The 20,730-nt window shown below is 42.3% G+C and overlaps 1 protein-coding gene across 4 annotated transcripts in view; it reads left to right on the top strand.

The window, feature by feature from the left end:
• The window catches only part of LOC137418337 (phosphofurin acidic cluster sorting protein 1), a 118,445-nt gene that overhangs the window by 32,523 nt on the left and 65,192 nt on the right, over nucleotides 1-20,730 (top strand). For all 4 annotated transcript variants that reach the window (XM_068104378.2, XM_068104377.2, XM_068104380.2 and 1 more), the window contains exon 2: nucleotides 19,310-19,397. In XM_068104378.2, coding sequence (XP_067960479.2) covers nucleotides 19,310-19,397 — 88 coding nt within the window. The remainder of the gene's footprint in view (nucleotides 1-19,309; nucleotides 19,398-20,730) is intronic.

The following is a 20,730-nucleotide window of genomic DNA, read 5'->3' as shown; positions in this document are numbered from 1 at the left end:
GAATGAAAAACGTAAAGGTAGAGCATGGTGATTGTGATATATGACAGCTTTGACGATATGTTCGGCATGAACAGCATATAAATCAAAATGGCGGAGTGTGGAGAGTCAGCTGCGTATGCCGTAATGACATCAGATGTAATCACATCACCCTGCCATGTGACCAGATCCTCAGCTCTGATTGGTATACGTTTGAGGGGACATACATACATACATACATATATACATACATACGGACGGACAAACACTGTTCTAGGCGGCTCTGCCCGATGGGTTACGCCATAAAATTTTTGTGGGCAAGATAAAGGCGATCTTTGGGCAGTGGGGCTGTCGTTGTATACAACAGGCAAGATAAACGACAAACGGAAAAAGAGAGGGGTTGAAGCATAGGGGATGGAGGAGAGGGGAGGGGAAAGAAGAGGAGGAATTAGAGTAACCCACAAGTAATATGATTTAGTTAATGGGGTAGAAAGTCGCAGATGGTGATGACATGATATAGTGATGAACTGCTTGCTTTTAAGTTCTGAAAGGAATATGTGTGATTGAACTGTTTCCAGGAGGCAGTTCAAAAAATAGACTGGAGGCCAAATTGAGAAGAGGCTTATTTTCCAAGTTGGTTCACCCTGACTCCTGTAAAGCTTCAACCATTGTGTAATCATATCGGGGATGCTATGTGTATATTTGCATTAATATGTCAGATCTAGGTTGGGTTATATCACTTATACCATATCAACATATCAAATAACCATCATATCAAGATTGTTCTTAGGCCTTTGATTTGTAGGCACTTCTGATTGCAAATTAACATAGCATTTGTGGATGAATAACTTTTGCATGATTTATTAGTGAACTCCTCTACTAATTTACTTTTTAAAAATAAGATCTAACACTCATTGTGGAGCTGTCCCCCTGCCCCCTTCCAACACACACACATACACACATACACACACACACACACACACACACACACACCTAAAACTATTTCCACCAAACGACGAAAAATTGGCAGAACAACTGAAATTAGCGGAATGACATGCCGACAACACTCAAATGGAATTTGGCCTGGATAAGTGTGCCAAGTGCACATTCGTACAAGGTAAACCAACAAAAACGGACAACATAAAAATTGACAGAGATGCAAACATTACAGGAACTAGACAACGAAGAATCGTACAAATACCTTGGAGTGGAAGAGGGCCACCAAATATGTCACAAACAAATGCGTAAAACATTTATCAAAGAATACCTGTGTAGAACGAGGCTGATCCTGAAAACATACCTTCATCCAAGGATCAAAGTCATAAACCAACTCGCAATACCAGTATTCAAATACAGCTGCGGAATAACAAACTGGCCTCGATTAATAAAAAAAATCGATGCATCCCGAGAAGGTACCTCCTGAGACGAGAAGGAGGTAGCAGTCTGATTGAGTTCAACCAGTGTGCAGAATGACAACTCTAGGACTGGCTGACTACATGAAAAGAAAAGAAAAGTCCCGCTCCCTTTATCTTTTGTTTTATGTGTCGGTTTGTCTTTTGGTGATTAATGTTAACTCTTACACGAGGCTCGATGTTGTATACAAAAAAAAAAAAAAATGCAACAAATTACAGAATCTAATTTATATGTAAACTAGCAAAGGTACCCGGCATTGCCCGGGTTCCAAATATGTAGAAAGTAAATGACTTGACTTATAGCAAGTTGTTATGTAGGTCAGGTTGTATGTAATTATATGTACATAACATAGGAACTTGCTATAAGTTAAGTCATTTAAGTTAGAAAAAAGAGTGAGTGAGTTGGTGATTTAGGTCCAAGTTCAATCCATTTAGGGACTATATGTCAGAACGGGCCACATTTGGTGGCTTCACAAATTTTTGCCACTGCTGGGATTGGAACGCGGATCGTCTGCGTGGCAAGCAAACACATGATCCACTGGGCCACCAGCGCTGCCTCTGTAAAATATTAACAGACATGTGTTTTAGTCAGCAAAAGCTCTGGGGTAGACAACATTTCTTGTTCTGCCGTTTGGTGCTCTGATGAAAAGATGTGTGCTTGCCCCAACACGTGAGCATGCAACGTAGAGTTGACCATGAGAGAAACATGGACTTGTCAGTTCAACTCCAGCAACCTTGAGAGACTGTCCCTTGATGGTCATAGCAAATGATATTCTCACTGGAAACTGAAGGCGCTTGAACTGAAATGGCATATCTGTTGGGATGATGGGAATCCGTGGAATAAAAACATCCTCTCCCTTGGCACAACCAGTCACAATGGTGGCTTCGATCACATGGGGCATAAGAGTTTTGACAGCGAGTCTTGTACCGTTACAGAGTTTTGGTGCATCCAAATTTCGTAGCAACATAATGGGGGCTCCCACTTTCAGTTGCAGATTGTGAGGTGGAACGCCAGTGAGCTGAAGAGAGTTTAGAAACTCTGTTGGATAGTTGACAGCATCGACAAGATCAACTACAGTGTCAACTGACTTGTACCATGTGGATTGGTCTGGTAGCTGTTGAATGATGGTGGCATTAATATCCTGCACAATGTCATTTTTGGGAGCAAGGATGGCACGTTCACAAAGCCACTCATGGTTTTTATTAATTCTGTGAGAGGCTAGGATAAACCTTTAATAGCATTTCTTCAGTTGTGTTGATGATTGTTCCACAATTTGGGGGTATTGTGACATCTCCAGTCTCAGTGTCTACTGGTAGCTGACCATTGCCCAGTTGAAGCAAAACCTTTGGAAACTGGCCTGCTGAGACATCTCTATTAAGTGCAACTCATCTCTATTAAGTTGGTAGAAAGATGGAGTTTTTCCACTCGTCTCCAAATATAGGATTATTTGAGGCATGCTCTCAACTCATCAGCAGGTGTACCCTTTGGAATGACTGGTAGAGTTTGCCTGAAATCTCCAGAGAGCAAGAGTGTGACTCCACAAATTATTTTAGCGTTACCTCTGAGATCCTGTAAGGTGCGATCGAGAGCCTCAAATGCAAGTCTGTGAGACATTGTGCACTCATCCCATACTATCAGCTTGGCCTGCTTTAGAACCTGTGCCTGTCCAGATCCTTTGCCAATATTGCACACAGGACTCTCATTGTGGGCCAGATTGAGTGGCAGCTTAAAGGCAGAATGAGCAGTCCTGCCACCTGTGAGCAAAGTCGCAGCAATTATACGTTAGTGTTGAGTAGTACATGACACCACTGAGAGAAAAACAATATGCGTATTTAATGAAAAACTTACACCAAAATCAATATAACTATATCTTACCTTTTGTACTGAAAATACCAGTATTTGTAAACATTATTGCAAATGGCTGTGAACAATCGCCTACTGAAACATCCCATGAGAGAGTATCCAAGGATGAAATAGCTTTGATTTGGAGGCAGTGCAGAAATGTCAGATTTGGTCCCCGGGGGGTGTGGGTGGGGGTGGGAGTGGTCGGGTTTTTTTGTTCATCAGTGATTCTGTGGTGCATGGGGACCCTCGTGCCAAATTTGATGAAGATCCTTTGAGAAATGGCAAATTTGGTCCCCGAGGGTGTGGGGGTGGGGGCGGTGGAATGTTTTGGTTCATCAGTGATTCTGTGGTGCATGGGGACCCTCGTGCCAAATTTGGTGAAGATCCGTTGAGAAATGGCGACGCTGTTTCAGAACAAACAAACACACAAACAGACAACCTTTCACGCTTATAATATAGATACAAAGACAGAAAGCCAGAGAAGGTATCCCTAACCCACCAAGCAAAAACATACCGAAGACAGGTGCGAATGGAAGATATCACACATGACACTGAAACAGCAACGGAAACAGCCCTGGTGATTGTAAAAAAAGAAGAAAAAAAAAAAAAAGAAGCAAAATGTCAACAGATATACACTACTAACTGGGAAAACGATAAAAGAGCAGGAAGGTATGAGAAAACAGTTTGATCGATTGGGCATAGACAAAGAAGGTGAATTATAATGGTGAAGATGAGGTCAGCTCAACTGTGATGGAGAACAAGTCATTATAAATGCTCAAGGGCAAGGACACTAAACCAATGGCTCTAATAAAATGGAAACCCATGGAAACATGAACCAAAAGCGATAGTTGAAAACAAGGAAGGTCAGTATGACCTCACATACGACCTGATTATCCCATTGAGCGTGAACATAGAAAACAAAGCATTGCGACCGGATGTACTACTGAGGTATTTTTAAAAAAGAATAAAACTGGGCATTGCTATTTGTGGTATCAGCTCCCAGGGATTTTGGCATAAACAATGCAGAAATCAAGAAAATGACCAAATACCAAGGCCTCAAAAATGAAGTGAAAAAATTCTGGAATCTGAAGAGTGCCAAAATTGTACCAGTGATTTATTGGAGCAACGGGAATGATAAAAAGGACCTCACAGAGATCTTAAAAACCATCCCTGGGAATATTACTACAACCGAACTGCAACTGGAAGCTGTCTGGGGCTTGGTGACGATCCTCAAAAGAGCCCTCGGAACAAAATTTTTAGTGCAAGAAAACTTCACAAACTGGTCCATGAATAATGATCCCTTAGTGAAACGGAGGTGGATTCTTCGAGATCTGGGAAGACTCCGTTCCACCTTCTGAAATCCGCATATGGAGAACAACCACTCATTGGCTACACGTCTCACACACATGGACATACAGAGGAATACACGAGACAAAATACATGACTGGTAGATGAGAAAAACACGGCCACTGAGCTTTGGGAAAGTTTGACCCCGGTTTGTGATTTATTAGTGAAGCACATGACCCAATCCAGAATTTTATGATACTCCCTCCAAAAACAAATCCAAAACTCTTGCATCTCTTTACACTGTGCAAGTGACAACAAAATCTGGGCAATCTGACACTGTTGTGGCAACTTCTGAGTGCTTCTGCCAGTGGTAGAGAAATTAACATTTCCTTGTTACTTAGGCTTCAGCGAGCACCTGTACTCTTGTCACTGGCTACACTTAATATAAACATAGGGGCAATACCCCTGGCACTCACCTGGTAGAATAAACGGTATACTGCACTGACTAAGGGTATTTTAAAGCAGTTTCAATGCATGCTGGAAGACAGGGCAGCATGTACAATCATACTAACATAATCATAAGACTTCAAACAAACAAACAAAAAAATGCCTATTTTGGGGGGCAACCCCCAACCCTCTGAGTACCTCCTCAGACCAAGTGTCCAGCCCATCTCAGTCGGAATTTCACCAATCTCCCCGTCAAGCTCATCTGCACAACAATCTCCTCCCTCAGTTCATTCATTCTCCTTCTATCCACCCATTCTCCTATGCCATTCTCGTTCTATCCGATCATTCATTCTCCTATTCTATCACTCCCGCAATCCTCCCGACATAGTTGTTCTCGTGAAGCTGCAGCTTCTGTTGTTGTCTCGCTGTCAGTGCCACCGTCTCCAGACAGTAAAGGTAGGCAGGTGTTACACACGGCATCAGAACCTTTCCTTTCAATTTCTTTGACATCTTTCTGTCTGCCATTACACCCTCCACCCTCCTCCATGCACTTGCATCCACCTGTATCCTCCTCCGCACCTCTGCCACTGACTTACCATCCCCGGTCACTGTTCCACCCAGATACTCAAACCAATTCCCTTGTCTGATCTTCTTCCTCTCTTACCTGATCTTAATTTATTTTATCTGCTGCCCAACCCACATCACCTCTGTCTGCTACACGCTCATCTTCTGCCCATGTTTCTCAAATGCCTCCTTCTACTCCACCAGTACTTCCTGCATCTGACACCTACTCTCCACCACAACACCCAGATCGTCTGCATACAACATCCTCCCGATACCATAGCGCTTCCCTGCCTCAAACCGATGTTCACATTGAACTCCTCTGACAACCCAGGACCAACCAAAACTCTTCCCTTCGTTCCATTGTGCATCCCTTCCACCAACCCAACATTATGTAAGGCAATTCTTATGACTGTACACCGCATTATCAGAAACCTGCCTGCTTTTCATGCAATCATCGTGTGTGATTCAACAAGCCAGTTCAGTGAACATGGAAAAAAAAATCATTATGACTCACCTAAAAACACATCAGCATCAAATGACGGCACCACGCAACTATTGCACGACCTGTTCTCCCACTTCCTGAGGAATTTGGCTGGGAGTATAGTGACATGGACACTTTAATCTCCACGTTAATGCAGCTGGAAGCACTACTATCCATACGCACAGAATTATTGAGATGTGACTGCAAGACCTCAGCACACTGCACATGCAACAAGCACCAAATAACTTGTTTCTTCAGATGTGGATGCAGTATTGCAGTAATCCGAATAACCTCTCCGATGAAGAGGCAAGGATGAGGCGAAACAATCAGACATTTACTGAATCCGTTTATGTTGTGACAGCTCATGATACAATAGTTCCACAGATCATCCCATTGTATTTTTTTAAATATTATGTGCACATCATTAATATCCACGTCTGATCTCATGAGTCATGACATGTGCTTACATGGGGTGACATCAACGGAAGGTGTTGCATGATGTCAATGTATCAACGGAGGGGTGTCTATGTGTAATGGGCTAACTTTGGGCAATAAATAATTAATTATACTAAAATTTGCAATTTGGCGTCTGTCTGTCTGTTTGTCTGATGATTTTTTCACCGCGATACATTCCGTCGTTACTTATCCAATCTCAACCAAACTTGACAGGATGACTAGGGGTTGCACAATGAAGGTATATAATACTCATGTCTGTCCTTCATAGGGATGTCGCTGTCCTTGTTGCTCTAGCAGGAAAAATGAGCTTAAAATGCCTGTTGTTGTTGTTGTTGTTGTTGTTGTTGTCTGTCCTTCATAATTATGGGTGTATTCATACGAAATTTTGGGGAGAGGTTGGGTGTGTGCCCAGGACGAAATGATTAGATTTTGGTGAAGCTCCAGAGCTGTATCTGAGGAATTTGTATCTGAGGTGTTTTTGTATCTGAGGAATTTGTATCTGAGGTATCTGAGGAGCTGTGTCTGAGGTGATTTTTCACCTTTGGGTGATAGGGCAAAAAATGCTAGATAGCACGATATCTCAAAAAGTTGTGGACGGATTCGGACGAAACGTGGTGGACAGGTTGGATGTGTTACAAGGAAGAATTGATTCAATTATGTTGAGGATTTTAATCCGGATCGAGATACGTTAATTTTTTGTGATTCTTCACCATTGAGTGATGGGGCCAAATACGATATATAGCATAATATTTCAAGAAGTGTTGGATTATTTGTGACAAAACTGGGAAGATGAGTTGGTTAGGCGACAAGAACAAGGTGATTATTGGTTCAAGTCGGAATCCGGATCCGGCCTATCAATGGGATCCAAAATGTAAACTGTTCTGCCTCTGGGAGGTATGTGTTCTACCAGGTGTCATTTTAGTTTGGGGAGTTTAATCAGAAGGCAGCTACTCGAAGAGCACGTGCATCCTGCAGTTGCTGGGGAGGATCATGGGGCTGAGAATGCGGAGAGCTAGACCCAATATAAAAATAAATAAATAAACCACCTTTAGAGGCCATTTTTCCCCGCAAAGCGAGGGTTGGCCTTTTTCGGGGACCGTGGTTGTTGTTGTTTTTCGGTCTCCTTTTTGAAGCAATGGTTTTATGGCCGGATGCCCTTCCTGCCGCCAACCCTTTTTGTCGCCTTTTACGACAACCAGGGAATTACCAGTGAACTGGTACTCAATTAGCCGACCTCGGAAGGTATGACAGGCTGAGTCAACCCCCCCTGGCGTTAATTCAGCGATCGACCGGGATTCGAAGCCAGGATCCTAGGTATCCTAAGCCGGCACCCTAGCCGCTAGCCCAACACCAGGGCATATTAATCCTAGACCCAATATAAATAGGTGGTAAAAACAAAGAAGCCAGAAGACATATCTCCCATGTGAGAGCAAATTGGCTCATTGCCTTTCATCATGCTATGTGTCACTGTGGGAGAAGCCAATCATTTTGAGAACTTCAGATTCCACAGAATCCAAGAGAGACATATATCTTGCCTTGCAAGACACCAGGATGACTGTTTATAACTGGGCCGAGATTCAAACCCAGGCTATTTTGCTCAGAGGTGAGTGTGCATACTTTGAGCTGTAGACCATCTTGCAGCCAAGTCAAGACCTATTCTATCTGGTCGTGTGCTACGATTGGTGCTCTCTCAACAAACTGAATTTCATGCATGAAAGTTTGATTTTGAAATGCTAAAACGATTTTGTTTACAACAATCCTACTTTAAATATTAAATAAGGCAATTCATAAATAATTATAATAATTAAATAAGCATGTGTGTATGTCTGAAAATTATAGAAAAACAAATGGGGCAAGCCCAATCTCCATCAAATCTTGCATACATGTTGGTAGTGCCCATGGTGAGGTCACGGGCACAAAACGATGCCCCATCCCTCCGCGAGGGGTGAAGGAGTTGACACAGTTTTCGCCTGTGCACGTGCCACAGTGCAAGTGGTTTAGTGACCCCCTGTTGCAGACAGGGGCCGGGGTATTATCAGCCACATCAAAAATTATATTTGCCCCAATTTGTCCACGGTCTACTCCCCATCCCCACACCCAGGCGGGAGCAGGTGTTGCTATTGAAACAAATCAGTCAAACATATAATTGCTTGTGGAATGAATACTCCAGTTTATATGTTTTTGCAGTACGTCGATGTGACGATCCTCTCCTAATAACACCAAAGATCTCTGATGTTAGTTCTGTATGTTGGATGTCAAGCAAAATAATGCAGTTCATTTTTAAATCCGATGTTTGCTGCAGGGTGAAGGGGACAATTAAGAAAGTCAGAATTTTTTGGATTTTTTTTTACAAAAACTGATTGGTATTTGTGATAAAAGCGAAGGATCTAATGATTACAATCAATCTGTATGCCAGCAACTGTCTGTGTATTTCTACTATTTCAGTTCTTATATGCTTTGAGGCTTTCTTACTCCATTGCAAATCAGTCTTCATTTGACTCCCTGCCAGCTGGACGGACTAATAAACACGAAACCCCTATATAAGTAAAGCCTCAACAGGAATGGAACATTTTATGGGTCACTTCTATCTTTAACTCTGACATATATATATATATAATTACGCTGTTTAATTGTTCCGCACCGATGCTGTTGTTGCATGGTTCGGTGCACCACAGATTGCATTGTTCCTCCTTTTTTAGTGCTGCATCATGTACTTACAGGGGGAGAAATTTGGGGTAGGCCTACATTTGAATTGAATGTACAGAGACTCTGATTTAACACTACCAATTGTGGGGTAAAGAGCTCAAAATGTTGGCTCTGTGTTCAGGATGTTGGCTTGTTGTGAAAGCATTTATTTTGTTAAGATCCCATTGCTCTAATGAGACTGATTCATTGGAGATAGCGGAAGTACAACAAAGACAAAACATGAAACCTGTCTGTGCGGTGAAGTAATTGTTACATTTTGTATGGGAAATCAAGAATACCATTATTTATTCCAGACATTGAATAGGAGGTTGGAGAAATTGATATAATGCTTTTTTGCACGCCTTTAAATTGTGTGCAGTTGGACCAGTCAAACAAGGTATGGAAGGTCATAATAGGCCAAGAATTAGAAGCTAAACCTGGAAAAAATTTATAACAAGCTGAAAATTTCAGGAAAGATGCCTATGGGTATGATAAATAACGTATAAAAAGTCCCCGGAAATCCTCCTTGTGCTTTTCAAGATGGCCGCCAAAATGGCCGCCATTTTGTTTTTTATCATATCTTAACAAGTAGACATGGTAGAAATGAAAACAAAGTGTCGAAACGTAGGTTTTCAAACACAAGCAATCCTATAAAATCATTAATTACATGATTAAAACACTCAAAATATCCAAAACCAAGATGGCGGCCAGTATGGTGCCAAATATGGCCACCGTTCTCTATTTTATCATATCTTAGCAACCACATATGATAGAAATGCAAACAAAGTGTCTAAATATAGGTTTGAAGACACAAGCAATCCAATGAAATCATTAATCACATGATTAAAAAGCCCAAAATGTAAAAATCAAGATGGCGGCCAGTATGAACGTCAGTGTGGCTGACAAATCCAAGCCAAATCAAACCTTACTTTTATGAGTAGGCACATATCAATTATGTATAATATAAAAGGAAATTAGGGAAGCCTCAATACCCTCTAAGCTTAGTTCTTTTCATAGTTTATGAATTGAACATAAAGTCATTTATTACCATGTTGCTTCATGGATGATCCTCCTTGTCATCTTCAGTCTCGTTATCCAATGGTATTGGTGCTGTATCTTCATCATCCGTATCCAACAATGTTGGTGTAGTATTCTTGCATGATTGGCCGGTACATTTGCTGCACATTGAAGTGCAAAACAATCCCTGTTTCTTGCATCCACATGACATACCACCACATCCATCAACTTTGCACCCACATGAAACCATGTTGAGCAAAGTGTCAGGGGCAACAGGGAGGTCAGTTTCCACTGGTGCGAGGGTATTATCCTGTGACCTCCATCCCCAATCTGTTGGTGGCAAAGTATTTCCCATCCATTCTTGAACCGTGAGATAAGTGCGGTACGAATGTTGCTTTGCTGCAGCTTTAGTTGGAGGCAGACTTGCTAGCTGAAAAGATGAACTCAGGGAACTGCGACCAATTGCCGGTTTGTATGCAATGTGGCGGTATTCATCAAGTGATTCAAAGTTGCTGGCCCCATGCAGCTTGAGAATAAAGCTTTCTCCTGCTCGTTTCACCTCGTCATGGGTACTTCCAATTTTTGTGAAGGTATCCAACAAGTCATGGTCCTGTTTTTGGTACACAATGTTGAAAGCTTTACGCTTGCCCTGACTATAGATTGCAGACACAGTGTCACAACCTGTCACAGCATGTAGAAACATCAAGTGATTGCTGGTGTCTCCTATGGCATGCTGAATATCATGAATGTTGTAGACCGTTACAGGATTGCTGTGGCATAACATGTACATATCTGTAGTAGCGGTTGCTCGAGCCACCAACATGACAAGTAAGTCAGTGTCTGTACCAACGACAACAACTGGCAGCTCTTCTGACTCTGCAACGACTAGCGCTGTTGAAACAATCAGTGTGTCTGCGTCTGCTTCAGCCTGCTTGACACGTATGCCAGCCATAAGCATCTTTTCACGTAGTGTTTGTATCAGTCTCTTCTTATTGTTACTGTTAGCTAAGAATGCTGCTTGTGTTGTGGTGGTTGGCATATTATCCTCAAATATGATATCACTGGATGTACACTTCTGGGCTCTCCGTCTCTGCTCAGCTACCTTTGTTGAAGTTGTGCTACCATATCCATCAAACACCACGGTTTATTGAGCTCCATAATGCTTCAGGATGTATGAAATATATGATTTATATACACCAGCATCGGTGTACGGTTGTGGCCAAACAACTGATTGAAGTAGGTGGCCACCATCTAAGACAAAGAGACAATTCTCTAGCAGGTTGGATTGCTGTGTGAATGATTTCACCAGGAGACCCAGGGAACTCTTTGTTGGCTTCCGCATCACACCGCCTTGGAAAAGGGAAGGTGGCTGAGGAGCAAGTTCGTAAGCCAAGAATGATCCCATCTCAGAACTGTTATTCAGGACACATGTGATTCTGTTGAATAAGAGACTTGGATTGACTTCTGTGTTTTGTCCCCTGACTTTGACTGTCTTACTCTTGGCACCAATCGTCTTCACCTTGTCATTGCGGCGTAGCGTGATGTCTGTTAACTTCTTACCAGCCATTTCTGATGCTGCTGCTTGACCAATTTCAACAGCATTTTTTTTTTTTGGTATACTGAATCGAGGCTCGTGAAAGAGCTAACATTTATTTCACAAACAAATCAACCAGACAAACAAAATATATAAAAAGAAGGAGCAGAAGACAAGATGGGGAGAGAAGGGGAAGCACACAAACATATCATTTGAGAGCAGGGAGATGTGTGGGAGGGAGAGGGCTTGGGGGGAGGGGTCGTGGGAACGGGGGGGGGGGGGTGGGAGAAGTATAAAACACAAGGACACCAAGGACTTCCAGGACAGAAGTTGGTATTTCAAAAAAGTGGATTTGGGGTGAAATTAGCGGGGGTAGAAAAGATCAAGGTTTTGGATGGGGGAAGACAAGAGATGGTGGTGAACAGCTGTTTTAAAGACCTGGAGGGTGGAGTGGGATTGAAGAGAGTGAGGGAGTTTGTTCCAGAGGCAGGAGAAAAGAGGAATGATGAGTGAAGGTGAGCAGAGAGTCTTAATTTTGGCAGTTTAACCATAAGAGGGTTGCAGGCAGACCTTGTGCGACCTGTAGGAATATTTGGGGGACAGAGCCCAGAGAGAGCTGGGGGGGGCAAGGCCAGAGAGGAGTCGGTAGAAGACGGAAAGACCACCAACCTGCCTGCGGTGAGTGAGTGAAAGGCCCTTGGCGTTAGCTTCATCGCAGGAGATTCCAATGATTCTGAACGCTTTGGTTTCAGCAGCGTGAAGACGAGATAGGTGTGAGGCAGGAGCACCAGCCCAGAGGGGAGAGCAGTATTCCATTGAGCTGCGGATGAAAGCCTTGTATGTGGTGAGGAGCACTGGTGTGCCAAGGAAGGACTTCGCACGACGGAGGATGCCCAGTCGGCGACTGGCTTTGGAGGCCAGATTTGAAATGTGGTTTTCCCAGGAAAGATCATGGCAGATAGTGGGACCCAAAAGCTTGAGTGACAGAACTTCTTGGAGAGGATTATTCAGAAAGTGGATGGGAGGGTTGTCCAGTCGGTCTTTTCGGAGAGACATCGTAAGAGTGTGAGATTTGTCAGGATTGAAAGACATGTTCCACTTGTTTGCCCAGTCTGTGATTTTGTCCAGGTCTGCAGAGAGTGAAGAGCAGTTTCTGCAGCATCATCACATCATCACATCATCACAGCATCATCACAGTTTACAGATGTATCTGCAACAATGCCAGTTGACAGGGACACCAGGCGATCTGGTTCATATCCAGCAAATGGTGGATGTGCCTGCAGCCATTCAACAAAGATGCAATGATCCCTGTTATCCCTTGACTGGGTACTTTGCTGCATGTCTTTATGTTGCTCTGAGGTACCAGTGTGCACTCCTGTGAACTGCTCCAATGCATCACAGATAGGAACACGGCGAGGTAGTGCATGGACCCACTTTGTTTTTAAAACATATAATTAATAATTTCATGAGATTGCTTGGGTCTTCAAACCTATGCATTTCTATCACAAGTGGTTGCTAAGATATGAAATTGAGAACAGCGGCCATATTTACTGCCATATTGGCCGCCATCTTGGTTTTGGATATTTTAAATGTTTTAGTCATATACTTCATGATTTAAATGGATTGCCTGTGTTTGAAAACCTATATTTAGACACTTTATTTGCATTTCTACCATATCTGGTTGCTAAGATATGATAAAATAGAGAACGGTGGCCATATTTGGGGTCATACTGTTCGCCATCTTGGTTTTGGATATTTTGAGTGTTTTAATCATGTAACTAATGATTTTATAGGCTTGCTTGTATTTGAAAACCTATGTTTCGACGCTTTGTTTGCATTTCTACCATGTTTACTTGTTAAGATATGAAAAAACAAAATGGCGGCCATTTTGGCGGCCATCTTGAAAAGCACAAGGAGGATTTTCGGGGACTTTTTATATGTTATTTATCATACCCATAGACATCTTTCCTGAAATTTTCAGCTTGTTATAAATGTTTTCCAGGTCTGGGCCTATATACACTACTAGTACCCGACTGCAAAGCCGCAATGAGCCGGCGAAGCCAAAGCCTCTTGCCACTATTTTACCCATCACTATGGCATCAGTAGGTTAGGTAGTTGGTAGTAGGTAGGTGTAGTAGGTACCATACCTAGTTCAAAATGACACCATTTGCATTCTGGATGAGATTAAAATTTATAAAATTTCCTTCTTGATTAATTCGGTGAATTCCGTCTCAACTTCAGATATTTCCGGCCGTGAAAAACTATCCCCTACGGCCGCGAGATTTCTAAAAAATAATTCTTCGTCTATTATAGAATATTTGACGCCGTTTTCAGCGTCCGAAATGTGGTAAAAAGCGTTTTTCAAATATTTTTTCAGATGCTCGAATCTCATTGGTTCTGGTAATTGGTGACGATTTTCGTTGCAGATAACCAGGGCCCGTGCGGGCCGAGGTTGGTCTTAAAGTATTTAATTACAAATTAGAGGTGCATAAGAATGTGAATCAAACAAAGACGGGTGAAACAAACTCCTATTTAACCTTTTTGCAATTTTTTTATGCATACTTCCGCATCCGGAAGATGGCGGCCTCCATTGAGTGATTTGGTTTTTGAAATATTTTTTCAAATGCTCGAATCTCATTGCTTCCGGTGTTTGGTGACGATTTTCGCTGAGGATAACCAGGGCCCGTGTGGGCCGAGGTTGGAATTACAACTTAGAGGTGCATAAGATTGTGAATCAAAAAAAGACGGGTGAAACAAACTCCGATTGAACTTTTTTCAATTTGTTATGCATACTTCCGCATCCGCAAGATGGCGGCCTCCATTGAGCGATTTTGGTGCGTCAAAGCTTCGAAATTCTCAAGGGATCCAGCAAAATCTGGCTTTTCAACATAATACGTACGCGCTCATTCACAACACCGGCTTCGCCGGCTATTACTCTTGGCCTATAAGTTTAGGATTTAATTTTAGCTTTCGGTTTCAGGTTATAATCCTTTAAACCTTTTAGCGGACTATTTCTAAGCATGGCCAATTGTAATGATCGTCACATATTGTGGTTTAAGCTGTTAAATGCAGTGTATGGCTTTAAACAAAAAAAAAGTTGCACAATGCAAATAAAAGTTTTAATTAAAAAGATGTGCCTTGCTTTCTTTGGCCTGCGCACCCACCCTGTCTCGCTGCAATATGCAGAGATTTAGCAGCAACACCACACTCTTGCTTTGCCTTAATAAAGAGTTACAGGAAATGCTCCTCAGTGTTGTAGATGAGCAGAATGGATGGATATTATAAACACAGACTGCTTTGGGCCACAAATAACACAAGCTACCAGTTGGAATTGAATAATGGATACATTTCCACAAACGAATTTGGAATCATCTTGAACGCATACAGCCTTGCCAAATCAAGCCAATGCCTCCAATTGCCATAAGAGCAGTCAGTCATCAAAGCCCAAATATGTCCAATAGAACCAGGAAATAGCGTGTTCCACAATTATCCATCACAAAAAGAAATAGTCTTCTCCTTACAAATAGTCATCCATGACAAAGTCTTAACAAAAAAAACTCTTTTACCCTGAGCATATCTTTTTTTTAGCTGTGCAAATATGTCTCACTTATTTACCGCACCCCTACTTGTTACCTTAAAAAGCATTTGTATATTTGGTGATGTTTTCCCCTTCAGACGACCTCAAAATGCACCAAACTTTAGCAAGTCAAATTTGTAGGAAATAGCAATGTATAATTGTTTGTGTATGTTATTATAAGCTCCTCAATAAGTGCTTTGTACTCTCAAGCACCCTTCAATGGTTGATATGATTTCTGTCTTCTGTGGATCACTGTGTGGCCTCAAACTAACTTGTATATAAATTGCCAATAAACAGAAACTCAGCACAACAGTTCTTTTCACGATTCCTCTGCTCGCTTACCATTTGCAATATCGTCTCACAAGGGTACGCAAGCAACCTTTGACGCATGAGGAGGCCGTTTGGCCCTGCAGGCGAGGTCTGCGCGACTTCAACACCACATTCATTCACTCTATCTGTTTATCGACTTACATTCACTGGAGGGGTGGGGTAGGTGGGGGTTTTGATGGTCGTGTACAGTGGGGTAGGTAGTGTGTGTGTGTGTGTGTGTGTGTGTGTGTGTGTGTGTGTGTGTGTGTGTGTGTGTGTGTGTGTGTGTGTGTGTGTGTGTGTGTGTGTGTGTGTGTGTGTGTCTTTCTCTGCATATACACAAACAAGATTGGGGTTTTCAGGCTTCAGCAAAACATTATGAAGATTGATGTTTAGAGCTGCAGAAAGAATTTACCTGGGAGTGCAATATACAAGTATATCTGTGCAGTGTCTGCCCTGTGTTGTGTTGTTACTGAACTGCTCCCTCAAACGTTTGAGAAATCTTGCCAAACTTCTAGTGTGCACCTATGTCGCCGGTGTGTATGTGCTAAGGGGGTGTATATTTTTATTTAAAAAAGAAAAAAAGAAGTTCAACTTCAATCTTCAACTTCAATTGCTTATAAAAATGCAATATCATTAATATTACAAATTTATTTGTGCAAAATAAATGTTTATATTATGATTTGTGTAAATCATCACAACACAACAACTCACATACTTATCCTCATTTAAAGCAAGCCTGTCTAGTGACTGTGTGGTGATTTGCTTTGAATTGCACAGTGGGATTTGGTGAGGTAATTTTAATAACGTGGCGGTGAGGTGCTTTTAATAACGTGGTGCGTACATCGTGGTGAGGTGTTTTGAATTATGTCGTGGTTGTGTGGTGGTGGTGAGGTGTTTTAAAATACTTGGTGGTGAAGTCAAGTATTTAGTATACGGTACATATACAGTGCATTCAGAAAGTATTCAGACCCCTTCACTTTTTTCACATTTTGTTATGTTGCAGCCTTATGCTGAAATCATTTAAATTCATATTTTCCCTCATCAATCTACACTCAATACCCCACAATGACAAAGAGAACACAATTTTAGAAAGTTTTTGAAAATTTATTAAAAAGAAAAAAAAGAAATATCACATTGACATAAGTATTCAGACCCTTAACTCAGTACTTAGTTGAAGAATCTTTGGCAGCGATTACAGCCTCGAGTCTTCTTGGGTATGACGCGACAAGCTTTGCACACCTGGATTTGGGGATTTTCTGCCATTCTTCTCTGCAGATCCTCTCAAGCTCTGTCAGGTTGGATGGGGACTGTTGGTGGACAGCCATTTCCATGTCTCTCCAGAGATGTTCGATTGGGTTCAAGTCAGGGCTCTGGCTGGGCCACTCAAGGACTTTCACAGAGTTGTCCCTAAGCCGCTCCTGCGTTGTCTTTGCTGTGTGCTTAGTGCTTAGGGTCCTGTTGGAAGGTGAACCTTCGGCCCAGTCTGAGGTCCTGAGCACTCTGTTTCAGGTTTTCATTAAGGCTATCTCTGTACTTTGCTCCGTTCATTGTTCCCTCAACCCTGACCAGTCCCTCAGTCCCTGCTGCTGAAGAACACCCCCACAGCATGATGCTGCTACCACCATGCTTCACCGTTGGGATGGTATTGGGCAGGTGATGAGCGGTGCCTGGTTTCCTCCAGACATCACGCTTAGAATTAAGGCCAAACAGTTCAATGTTGGTTTCATCAGACCAAAGAATCTTGTTTCTCACAGTCTGAGAGTCCTTTAGGTGCTTTTTTGCAAACTCCAAGCGGGCTTTCATGTGTCTTTCACTGAGGAGAGGCTTCCGTCTGGCCACTCTGCCATAAAGCCCAGATCGGTGGAGTGTTGCAGTGATGGTTGTCCTTCTGGAAGTTTCTCCCATCTCCACACAGGATTTCTGGAGCTCAGCCAGAGTGACCATCGGGTTCTTGATCACCTCTCTTACCAAGGCCTTTCTCGCCCGATTGCTCAGTTTGGCTGGGCGGCCAGCTCTAGGAAGAGTCCTGGTTGTTCCAAACTTCTTCCATTTAAGAATTATGGAGGCCACTGTGCTCTTGGGAACCTTCAATGCAGCAGAATTTTTTTTGTAGGCTTCCCCAGATCTGTACCTCGACCCAATCCTGTCTCTGAGCTCTGCAGGCAGTTCCTTCGACCTCATGGCTTGGTTTTTGCTCTGATATGCATTGTCCGCTCGTATAGTAAACCCTTAACTATTGTGGGGGTTATGCTCCTGGAAATTATCGTGAATGTTAAAATCAAGGGCCTATGGGAAAAAGGAGGTTAGGTTCCTGGACTTTGAAGAAATGTATAAGAAGGTGGGCGGCAGCCAAAAATAAACATATCGCAATTGAAGTAAACATGTAAAATATAAATCGGCTTTACAATGAAGTATCCTGCTACGTTAAAGCAGATAAAACATGGCCCCTTCCTTCTGTCATCTGTCTAAAGGCCAGATCATTCCTCCTGCTATTAAACTCTTCAATCAATTCCCTTTGTAATCTGTTGATGTTTCTTATAAATCGTTCTGCAGCTCGGCAAACCAGTAGAACTGCAGAATGAGAAACAGTTTGGGGAGCACTTGCACAAGTAACTACGAAAGGCATCTGGTGTGAGATATCCACCCAAGTGGACCCAAATAATGAAACCGCGAATGGTCCAAATTAAGTCCCGCACGAAAACTAAAGAGGTAAACTGAGAAGTTGCCTGAGAATGGTCGAAACGACAAGGATATTTAATGGTTTACTGTATATGAAATAAATTTGTGTGGGAGGAGGGACACTTGTAGGGTAAGGAAGGAACAAACACAGACAACACATTCACTTCTTAACGAGACCCTCACACAGAAATCACAATCGTGACACAGGTATCCAATCACCGATCCATAATCCATCTTACTATAATTCACCAAATGTCCGTCCATCTGTCTGTCTGTCCGTTCGAAGGTACCGTAAAAACTGCTGAACCGATCGCAACGATATTTTGGGTGGGTAATCCTGGGATCTCCAGGAGTAAAATAGGCTATTTAGTTTTCCCAATTTCAGCTTTGGTCTCCAGCATTCTCAGGTTTGGACTCCCGTATAACATTCGCGTTCGCATAACGTTCATTGTGACGATGTTTTCATTGTGCCGATGTTGCTTTCCCGGGTGCCGCACAAACGGCTGCACCGATCGCTGCACGGCTGCACCAATCGGACTCGGTGACCTCAGCCAAAGACCTTTTATAAGGACACGGGTTGAATCCCTGCTTGAGAGAATTCTAACCCATTTCAACTGAAGGAAACACGTATCGGGAGTACATACGACATAGCGATTGTGAACACGATTATCGATCACGATTCACGATCATGATCATAGTGTGTCGATCACTGTGGGACATTTGGTGAATTATAGTAAGATACTGTTTAGATTTTGATGATTTGCATGTGATATGATTTGACGGATGTTTATATGAATCGTTTAAAATAAAAATAAACCTTCAATTTCTGATATTTTACCTTTTCATTTGGGCCTTCCAATTGAAGCCCCGCCCACTGGGCGGGTACCGTTGCTAGTATCCATAAAGAAACATAATGAGATAATAAACAAATAAACATTGTACATTATAACAGAGTTTAACCATAAGTTCGAATACAATGAGCTATGTGCTTATGTCTGGCTTTTTCCATGCTTTCCCCTTTTCCCTTTCGTTTTAGGATGTTGACCTTGACATTGGATCAGCTACTTTTACTCAAAGATCTGGGCAAGGACCTCACATCTGTGGTCATTGCTGTGAAATTGCAGGTATCTGGATGATGTTTGATGGGTACTTTGTCGATGAATTTGGGGTCATTATGTGATGGGCAAAACTTGCATCTTTTTAAGGTAGGGATAAGAAGTTTGGCTCGTCTTGGACACTCCTGGGCCCCTCTTTTGGCACAGCATTAATAGTAGTGAGTTGAAGAACGTGTTTTTCACTTCACAGGTTTTTGCCTTTTATTGTTGTGAGGCCTGATCTAATGAAAGATAGCTGGTTAGTGTTGAAATATAAAGCATCTTAATTTGGCTTTGCACTTTTTATTTTTACGGCGTAGCCCATTGGGCAGAGCCGTCTAGAACAGTGTTTGTCCGTCTGTATGTATGTATGTATGTATGTCCCCTCAAACGTATGCCACACAGAGCTGAGAATCTGGTCATATGACAGGGTGATGTGATTACATCTGATGTCATTACGGCCGTGCAGCGGCTGACTCTCCACCCTCCGCCATTTTGATTTAAATGCTGTTCAGGCCGAACATATCGTCAAACCTGTCATATATCATAATCGCCATGCTCTACCTTGACGTTTTTCATTCAGTGTGAAACACAAACAAACCGAATATCGAAAGCATCGGCGTTACGTCTCTTCCAACAATATGGTACAGTACGTATAGGCCTTAGGTATTATGCCTCATCTTCTGACCGCTCTGGACAAATTAAGCCCAGGTTTCTTAACACAGTAGTGTATTGTTTCAGTATTATCGTTTTTGTAATCATAATATTGTAGTAAATACTAGTACCCGACTGCAAAGCCCCAATGAGCCGGCGAAGCCAAAGCCTCTTGCCACTATTTTACCCATCACTATGGCATCAGTAGGTTAGGTAGTTGGTAGTAGGTAGGTGTAGTAGGTACCATCGGTGTAGTAGGTGTAGTCGGTGTAGTAGGTACCATTTGCATTCTGGATGAAGTTAAAATTGATAAAATTTACTTCTTGATTAATTCGGTGAATTCCGTCTCAACTTCGGATATTTCCGGCCGTGAAAAACTATCCCCGACGGCCGCGAGATTTCTAAAAAATAATTCTTCGTCAATTTTAGAATATTTGACGCCGTTTTCACCCTCCGAAACGCGTAATAAGCTTTTTAAAAATATTTTTCAAATGCTCGAATCTCATTGGTTCTGGTGTTTGGTGACGATTTTCGTTGAAGATAACGAGGTTGGTCTTAACGTATTTTAATTACAAATTAGAGGTGCATTAGATTGTGAATCAAACAAAGACGGGTGAAACAAACTCCTATTGAACTTTTTCGCAATTGTTTTATGCATTCAAATGCTCGAATCTCATTGGTTCCGGTGTTTGGTGACGATTTTCGTTGA

The sequence above is a fragment of the Myxine glutinosa genome, chromosome 9 (assembly GCF_964187855.1).
Source record: "Myxine glutinosa chromosome 9, kmMyxGlut1.1, whole genome shotgun sequence".
NCBI lineage: Eukaryota > Metazoa > Chordata > Myxini > Myxiniformes > Myxinidae > Myxine > Myxine glutinosa.
This window is presented reverse-complemented; position numbering and strand designations above follow the sequence as displayed.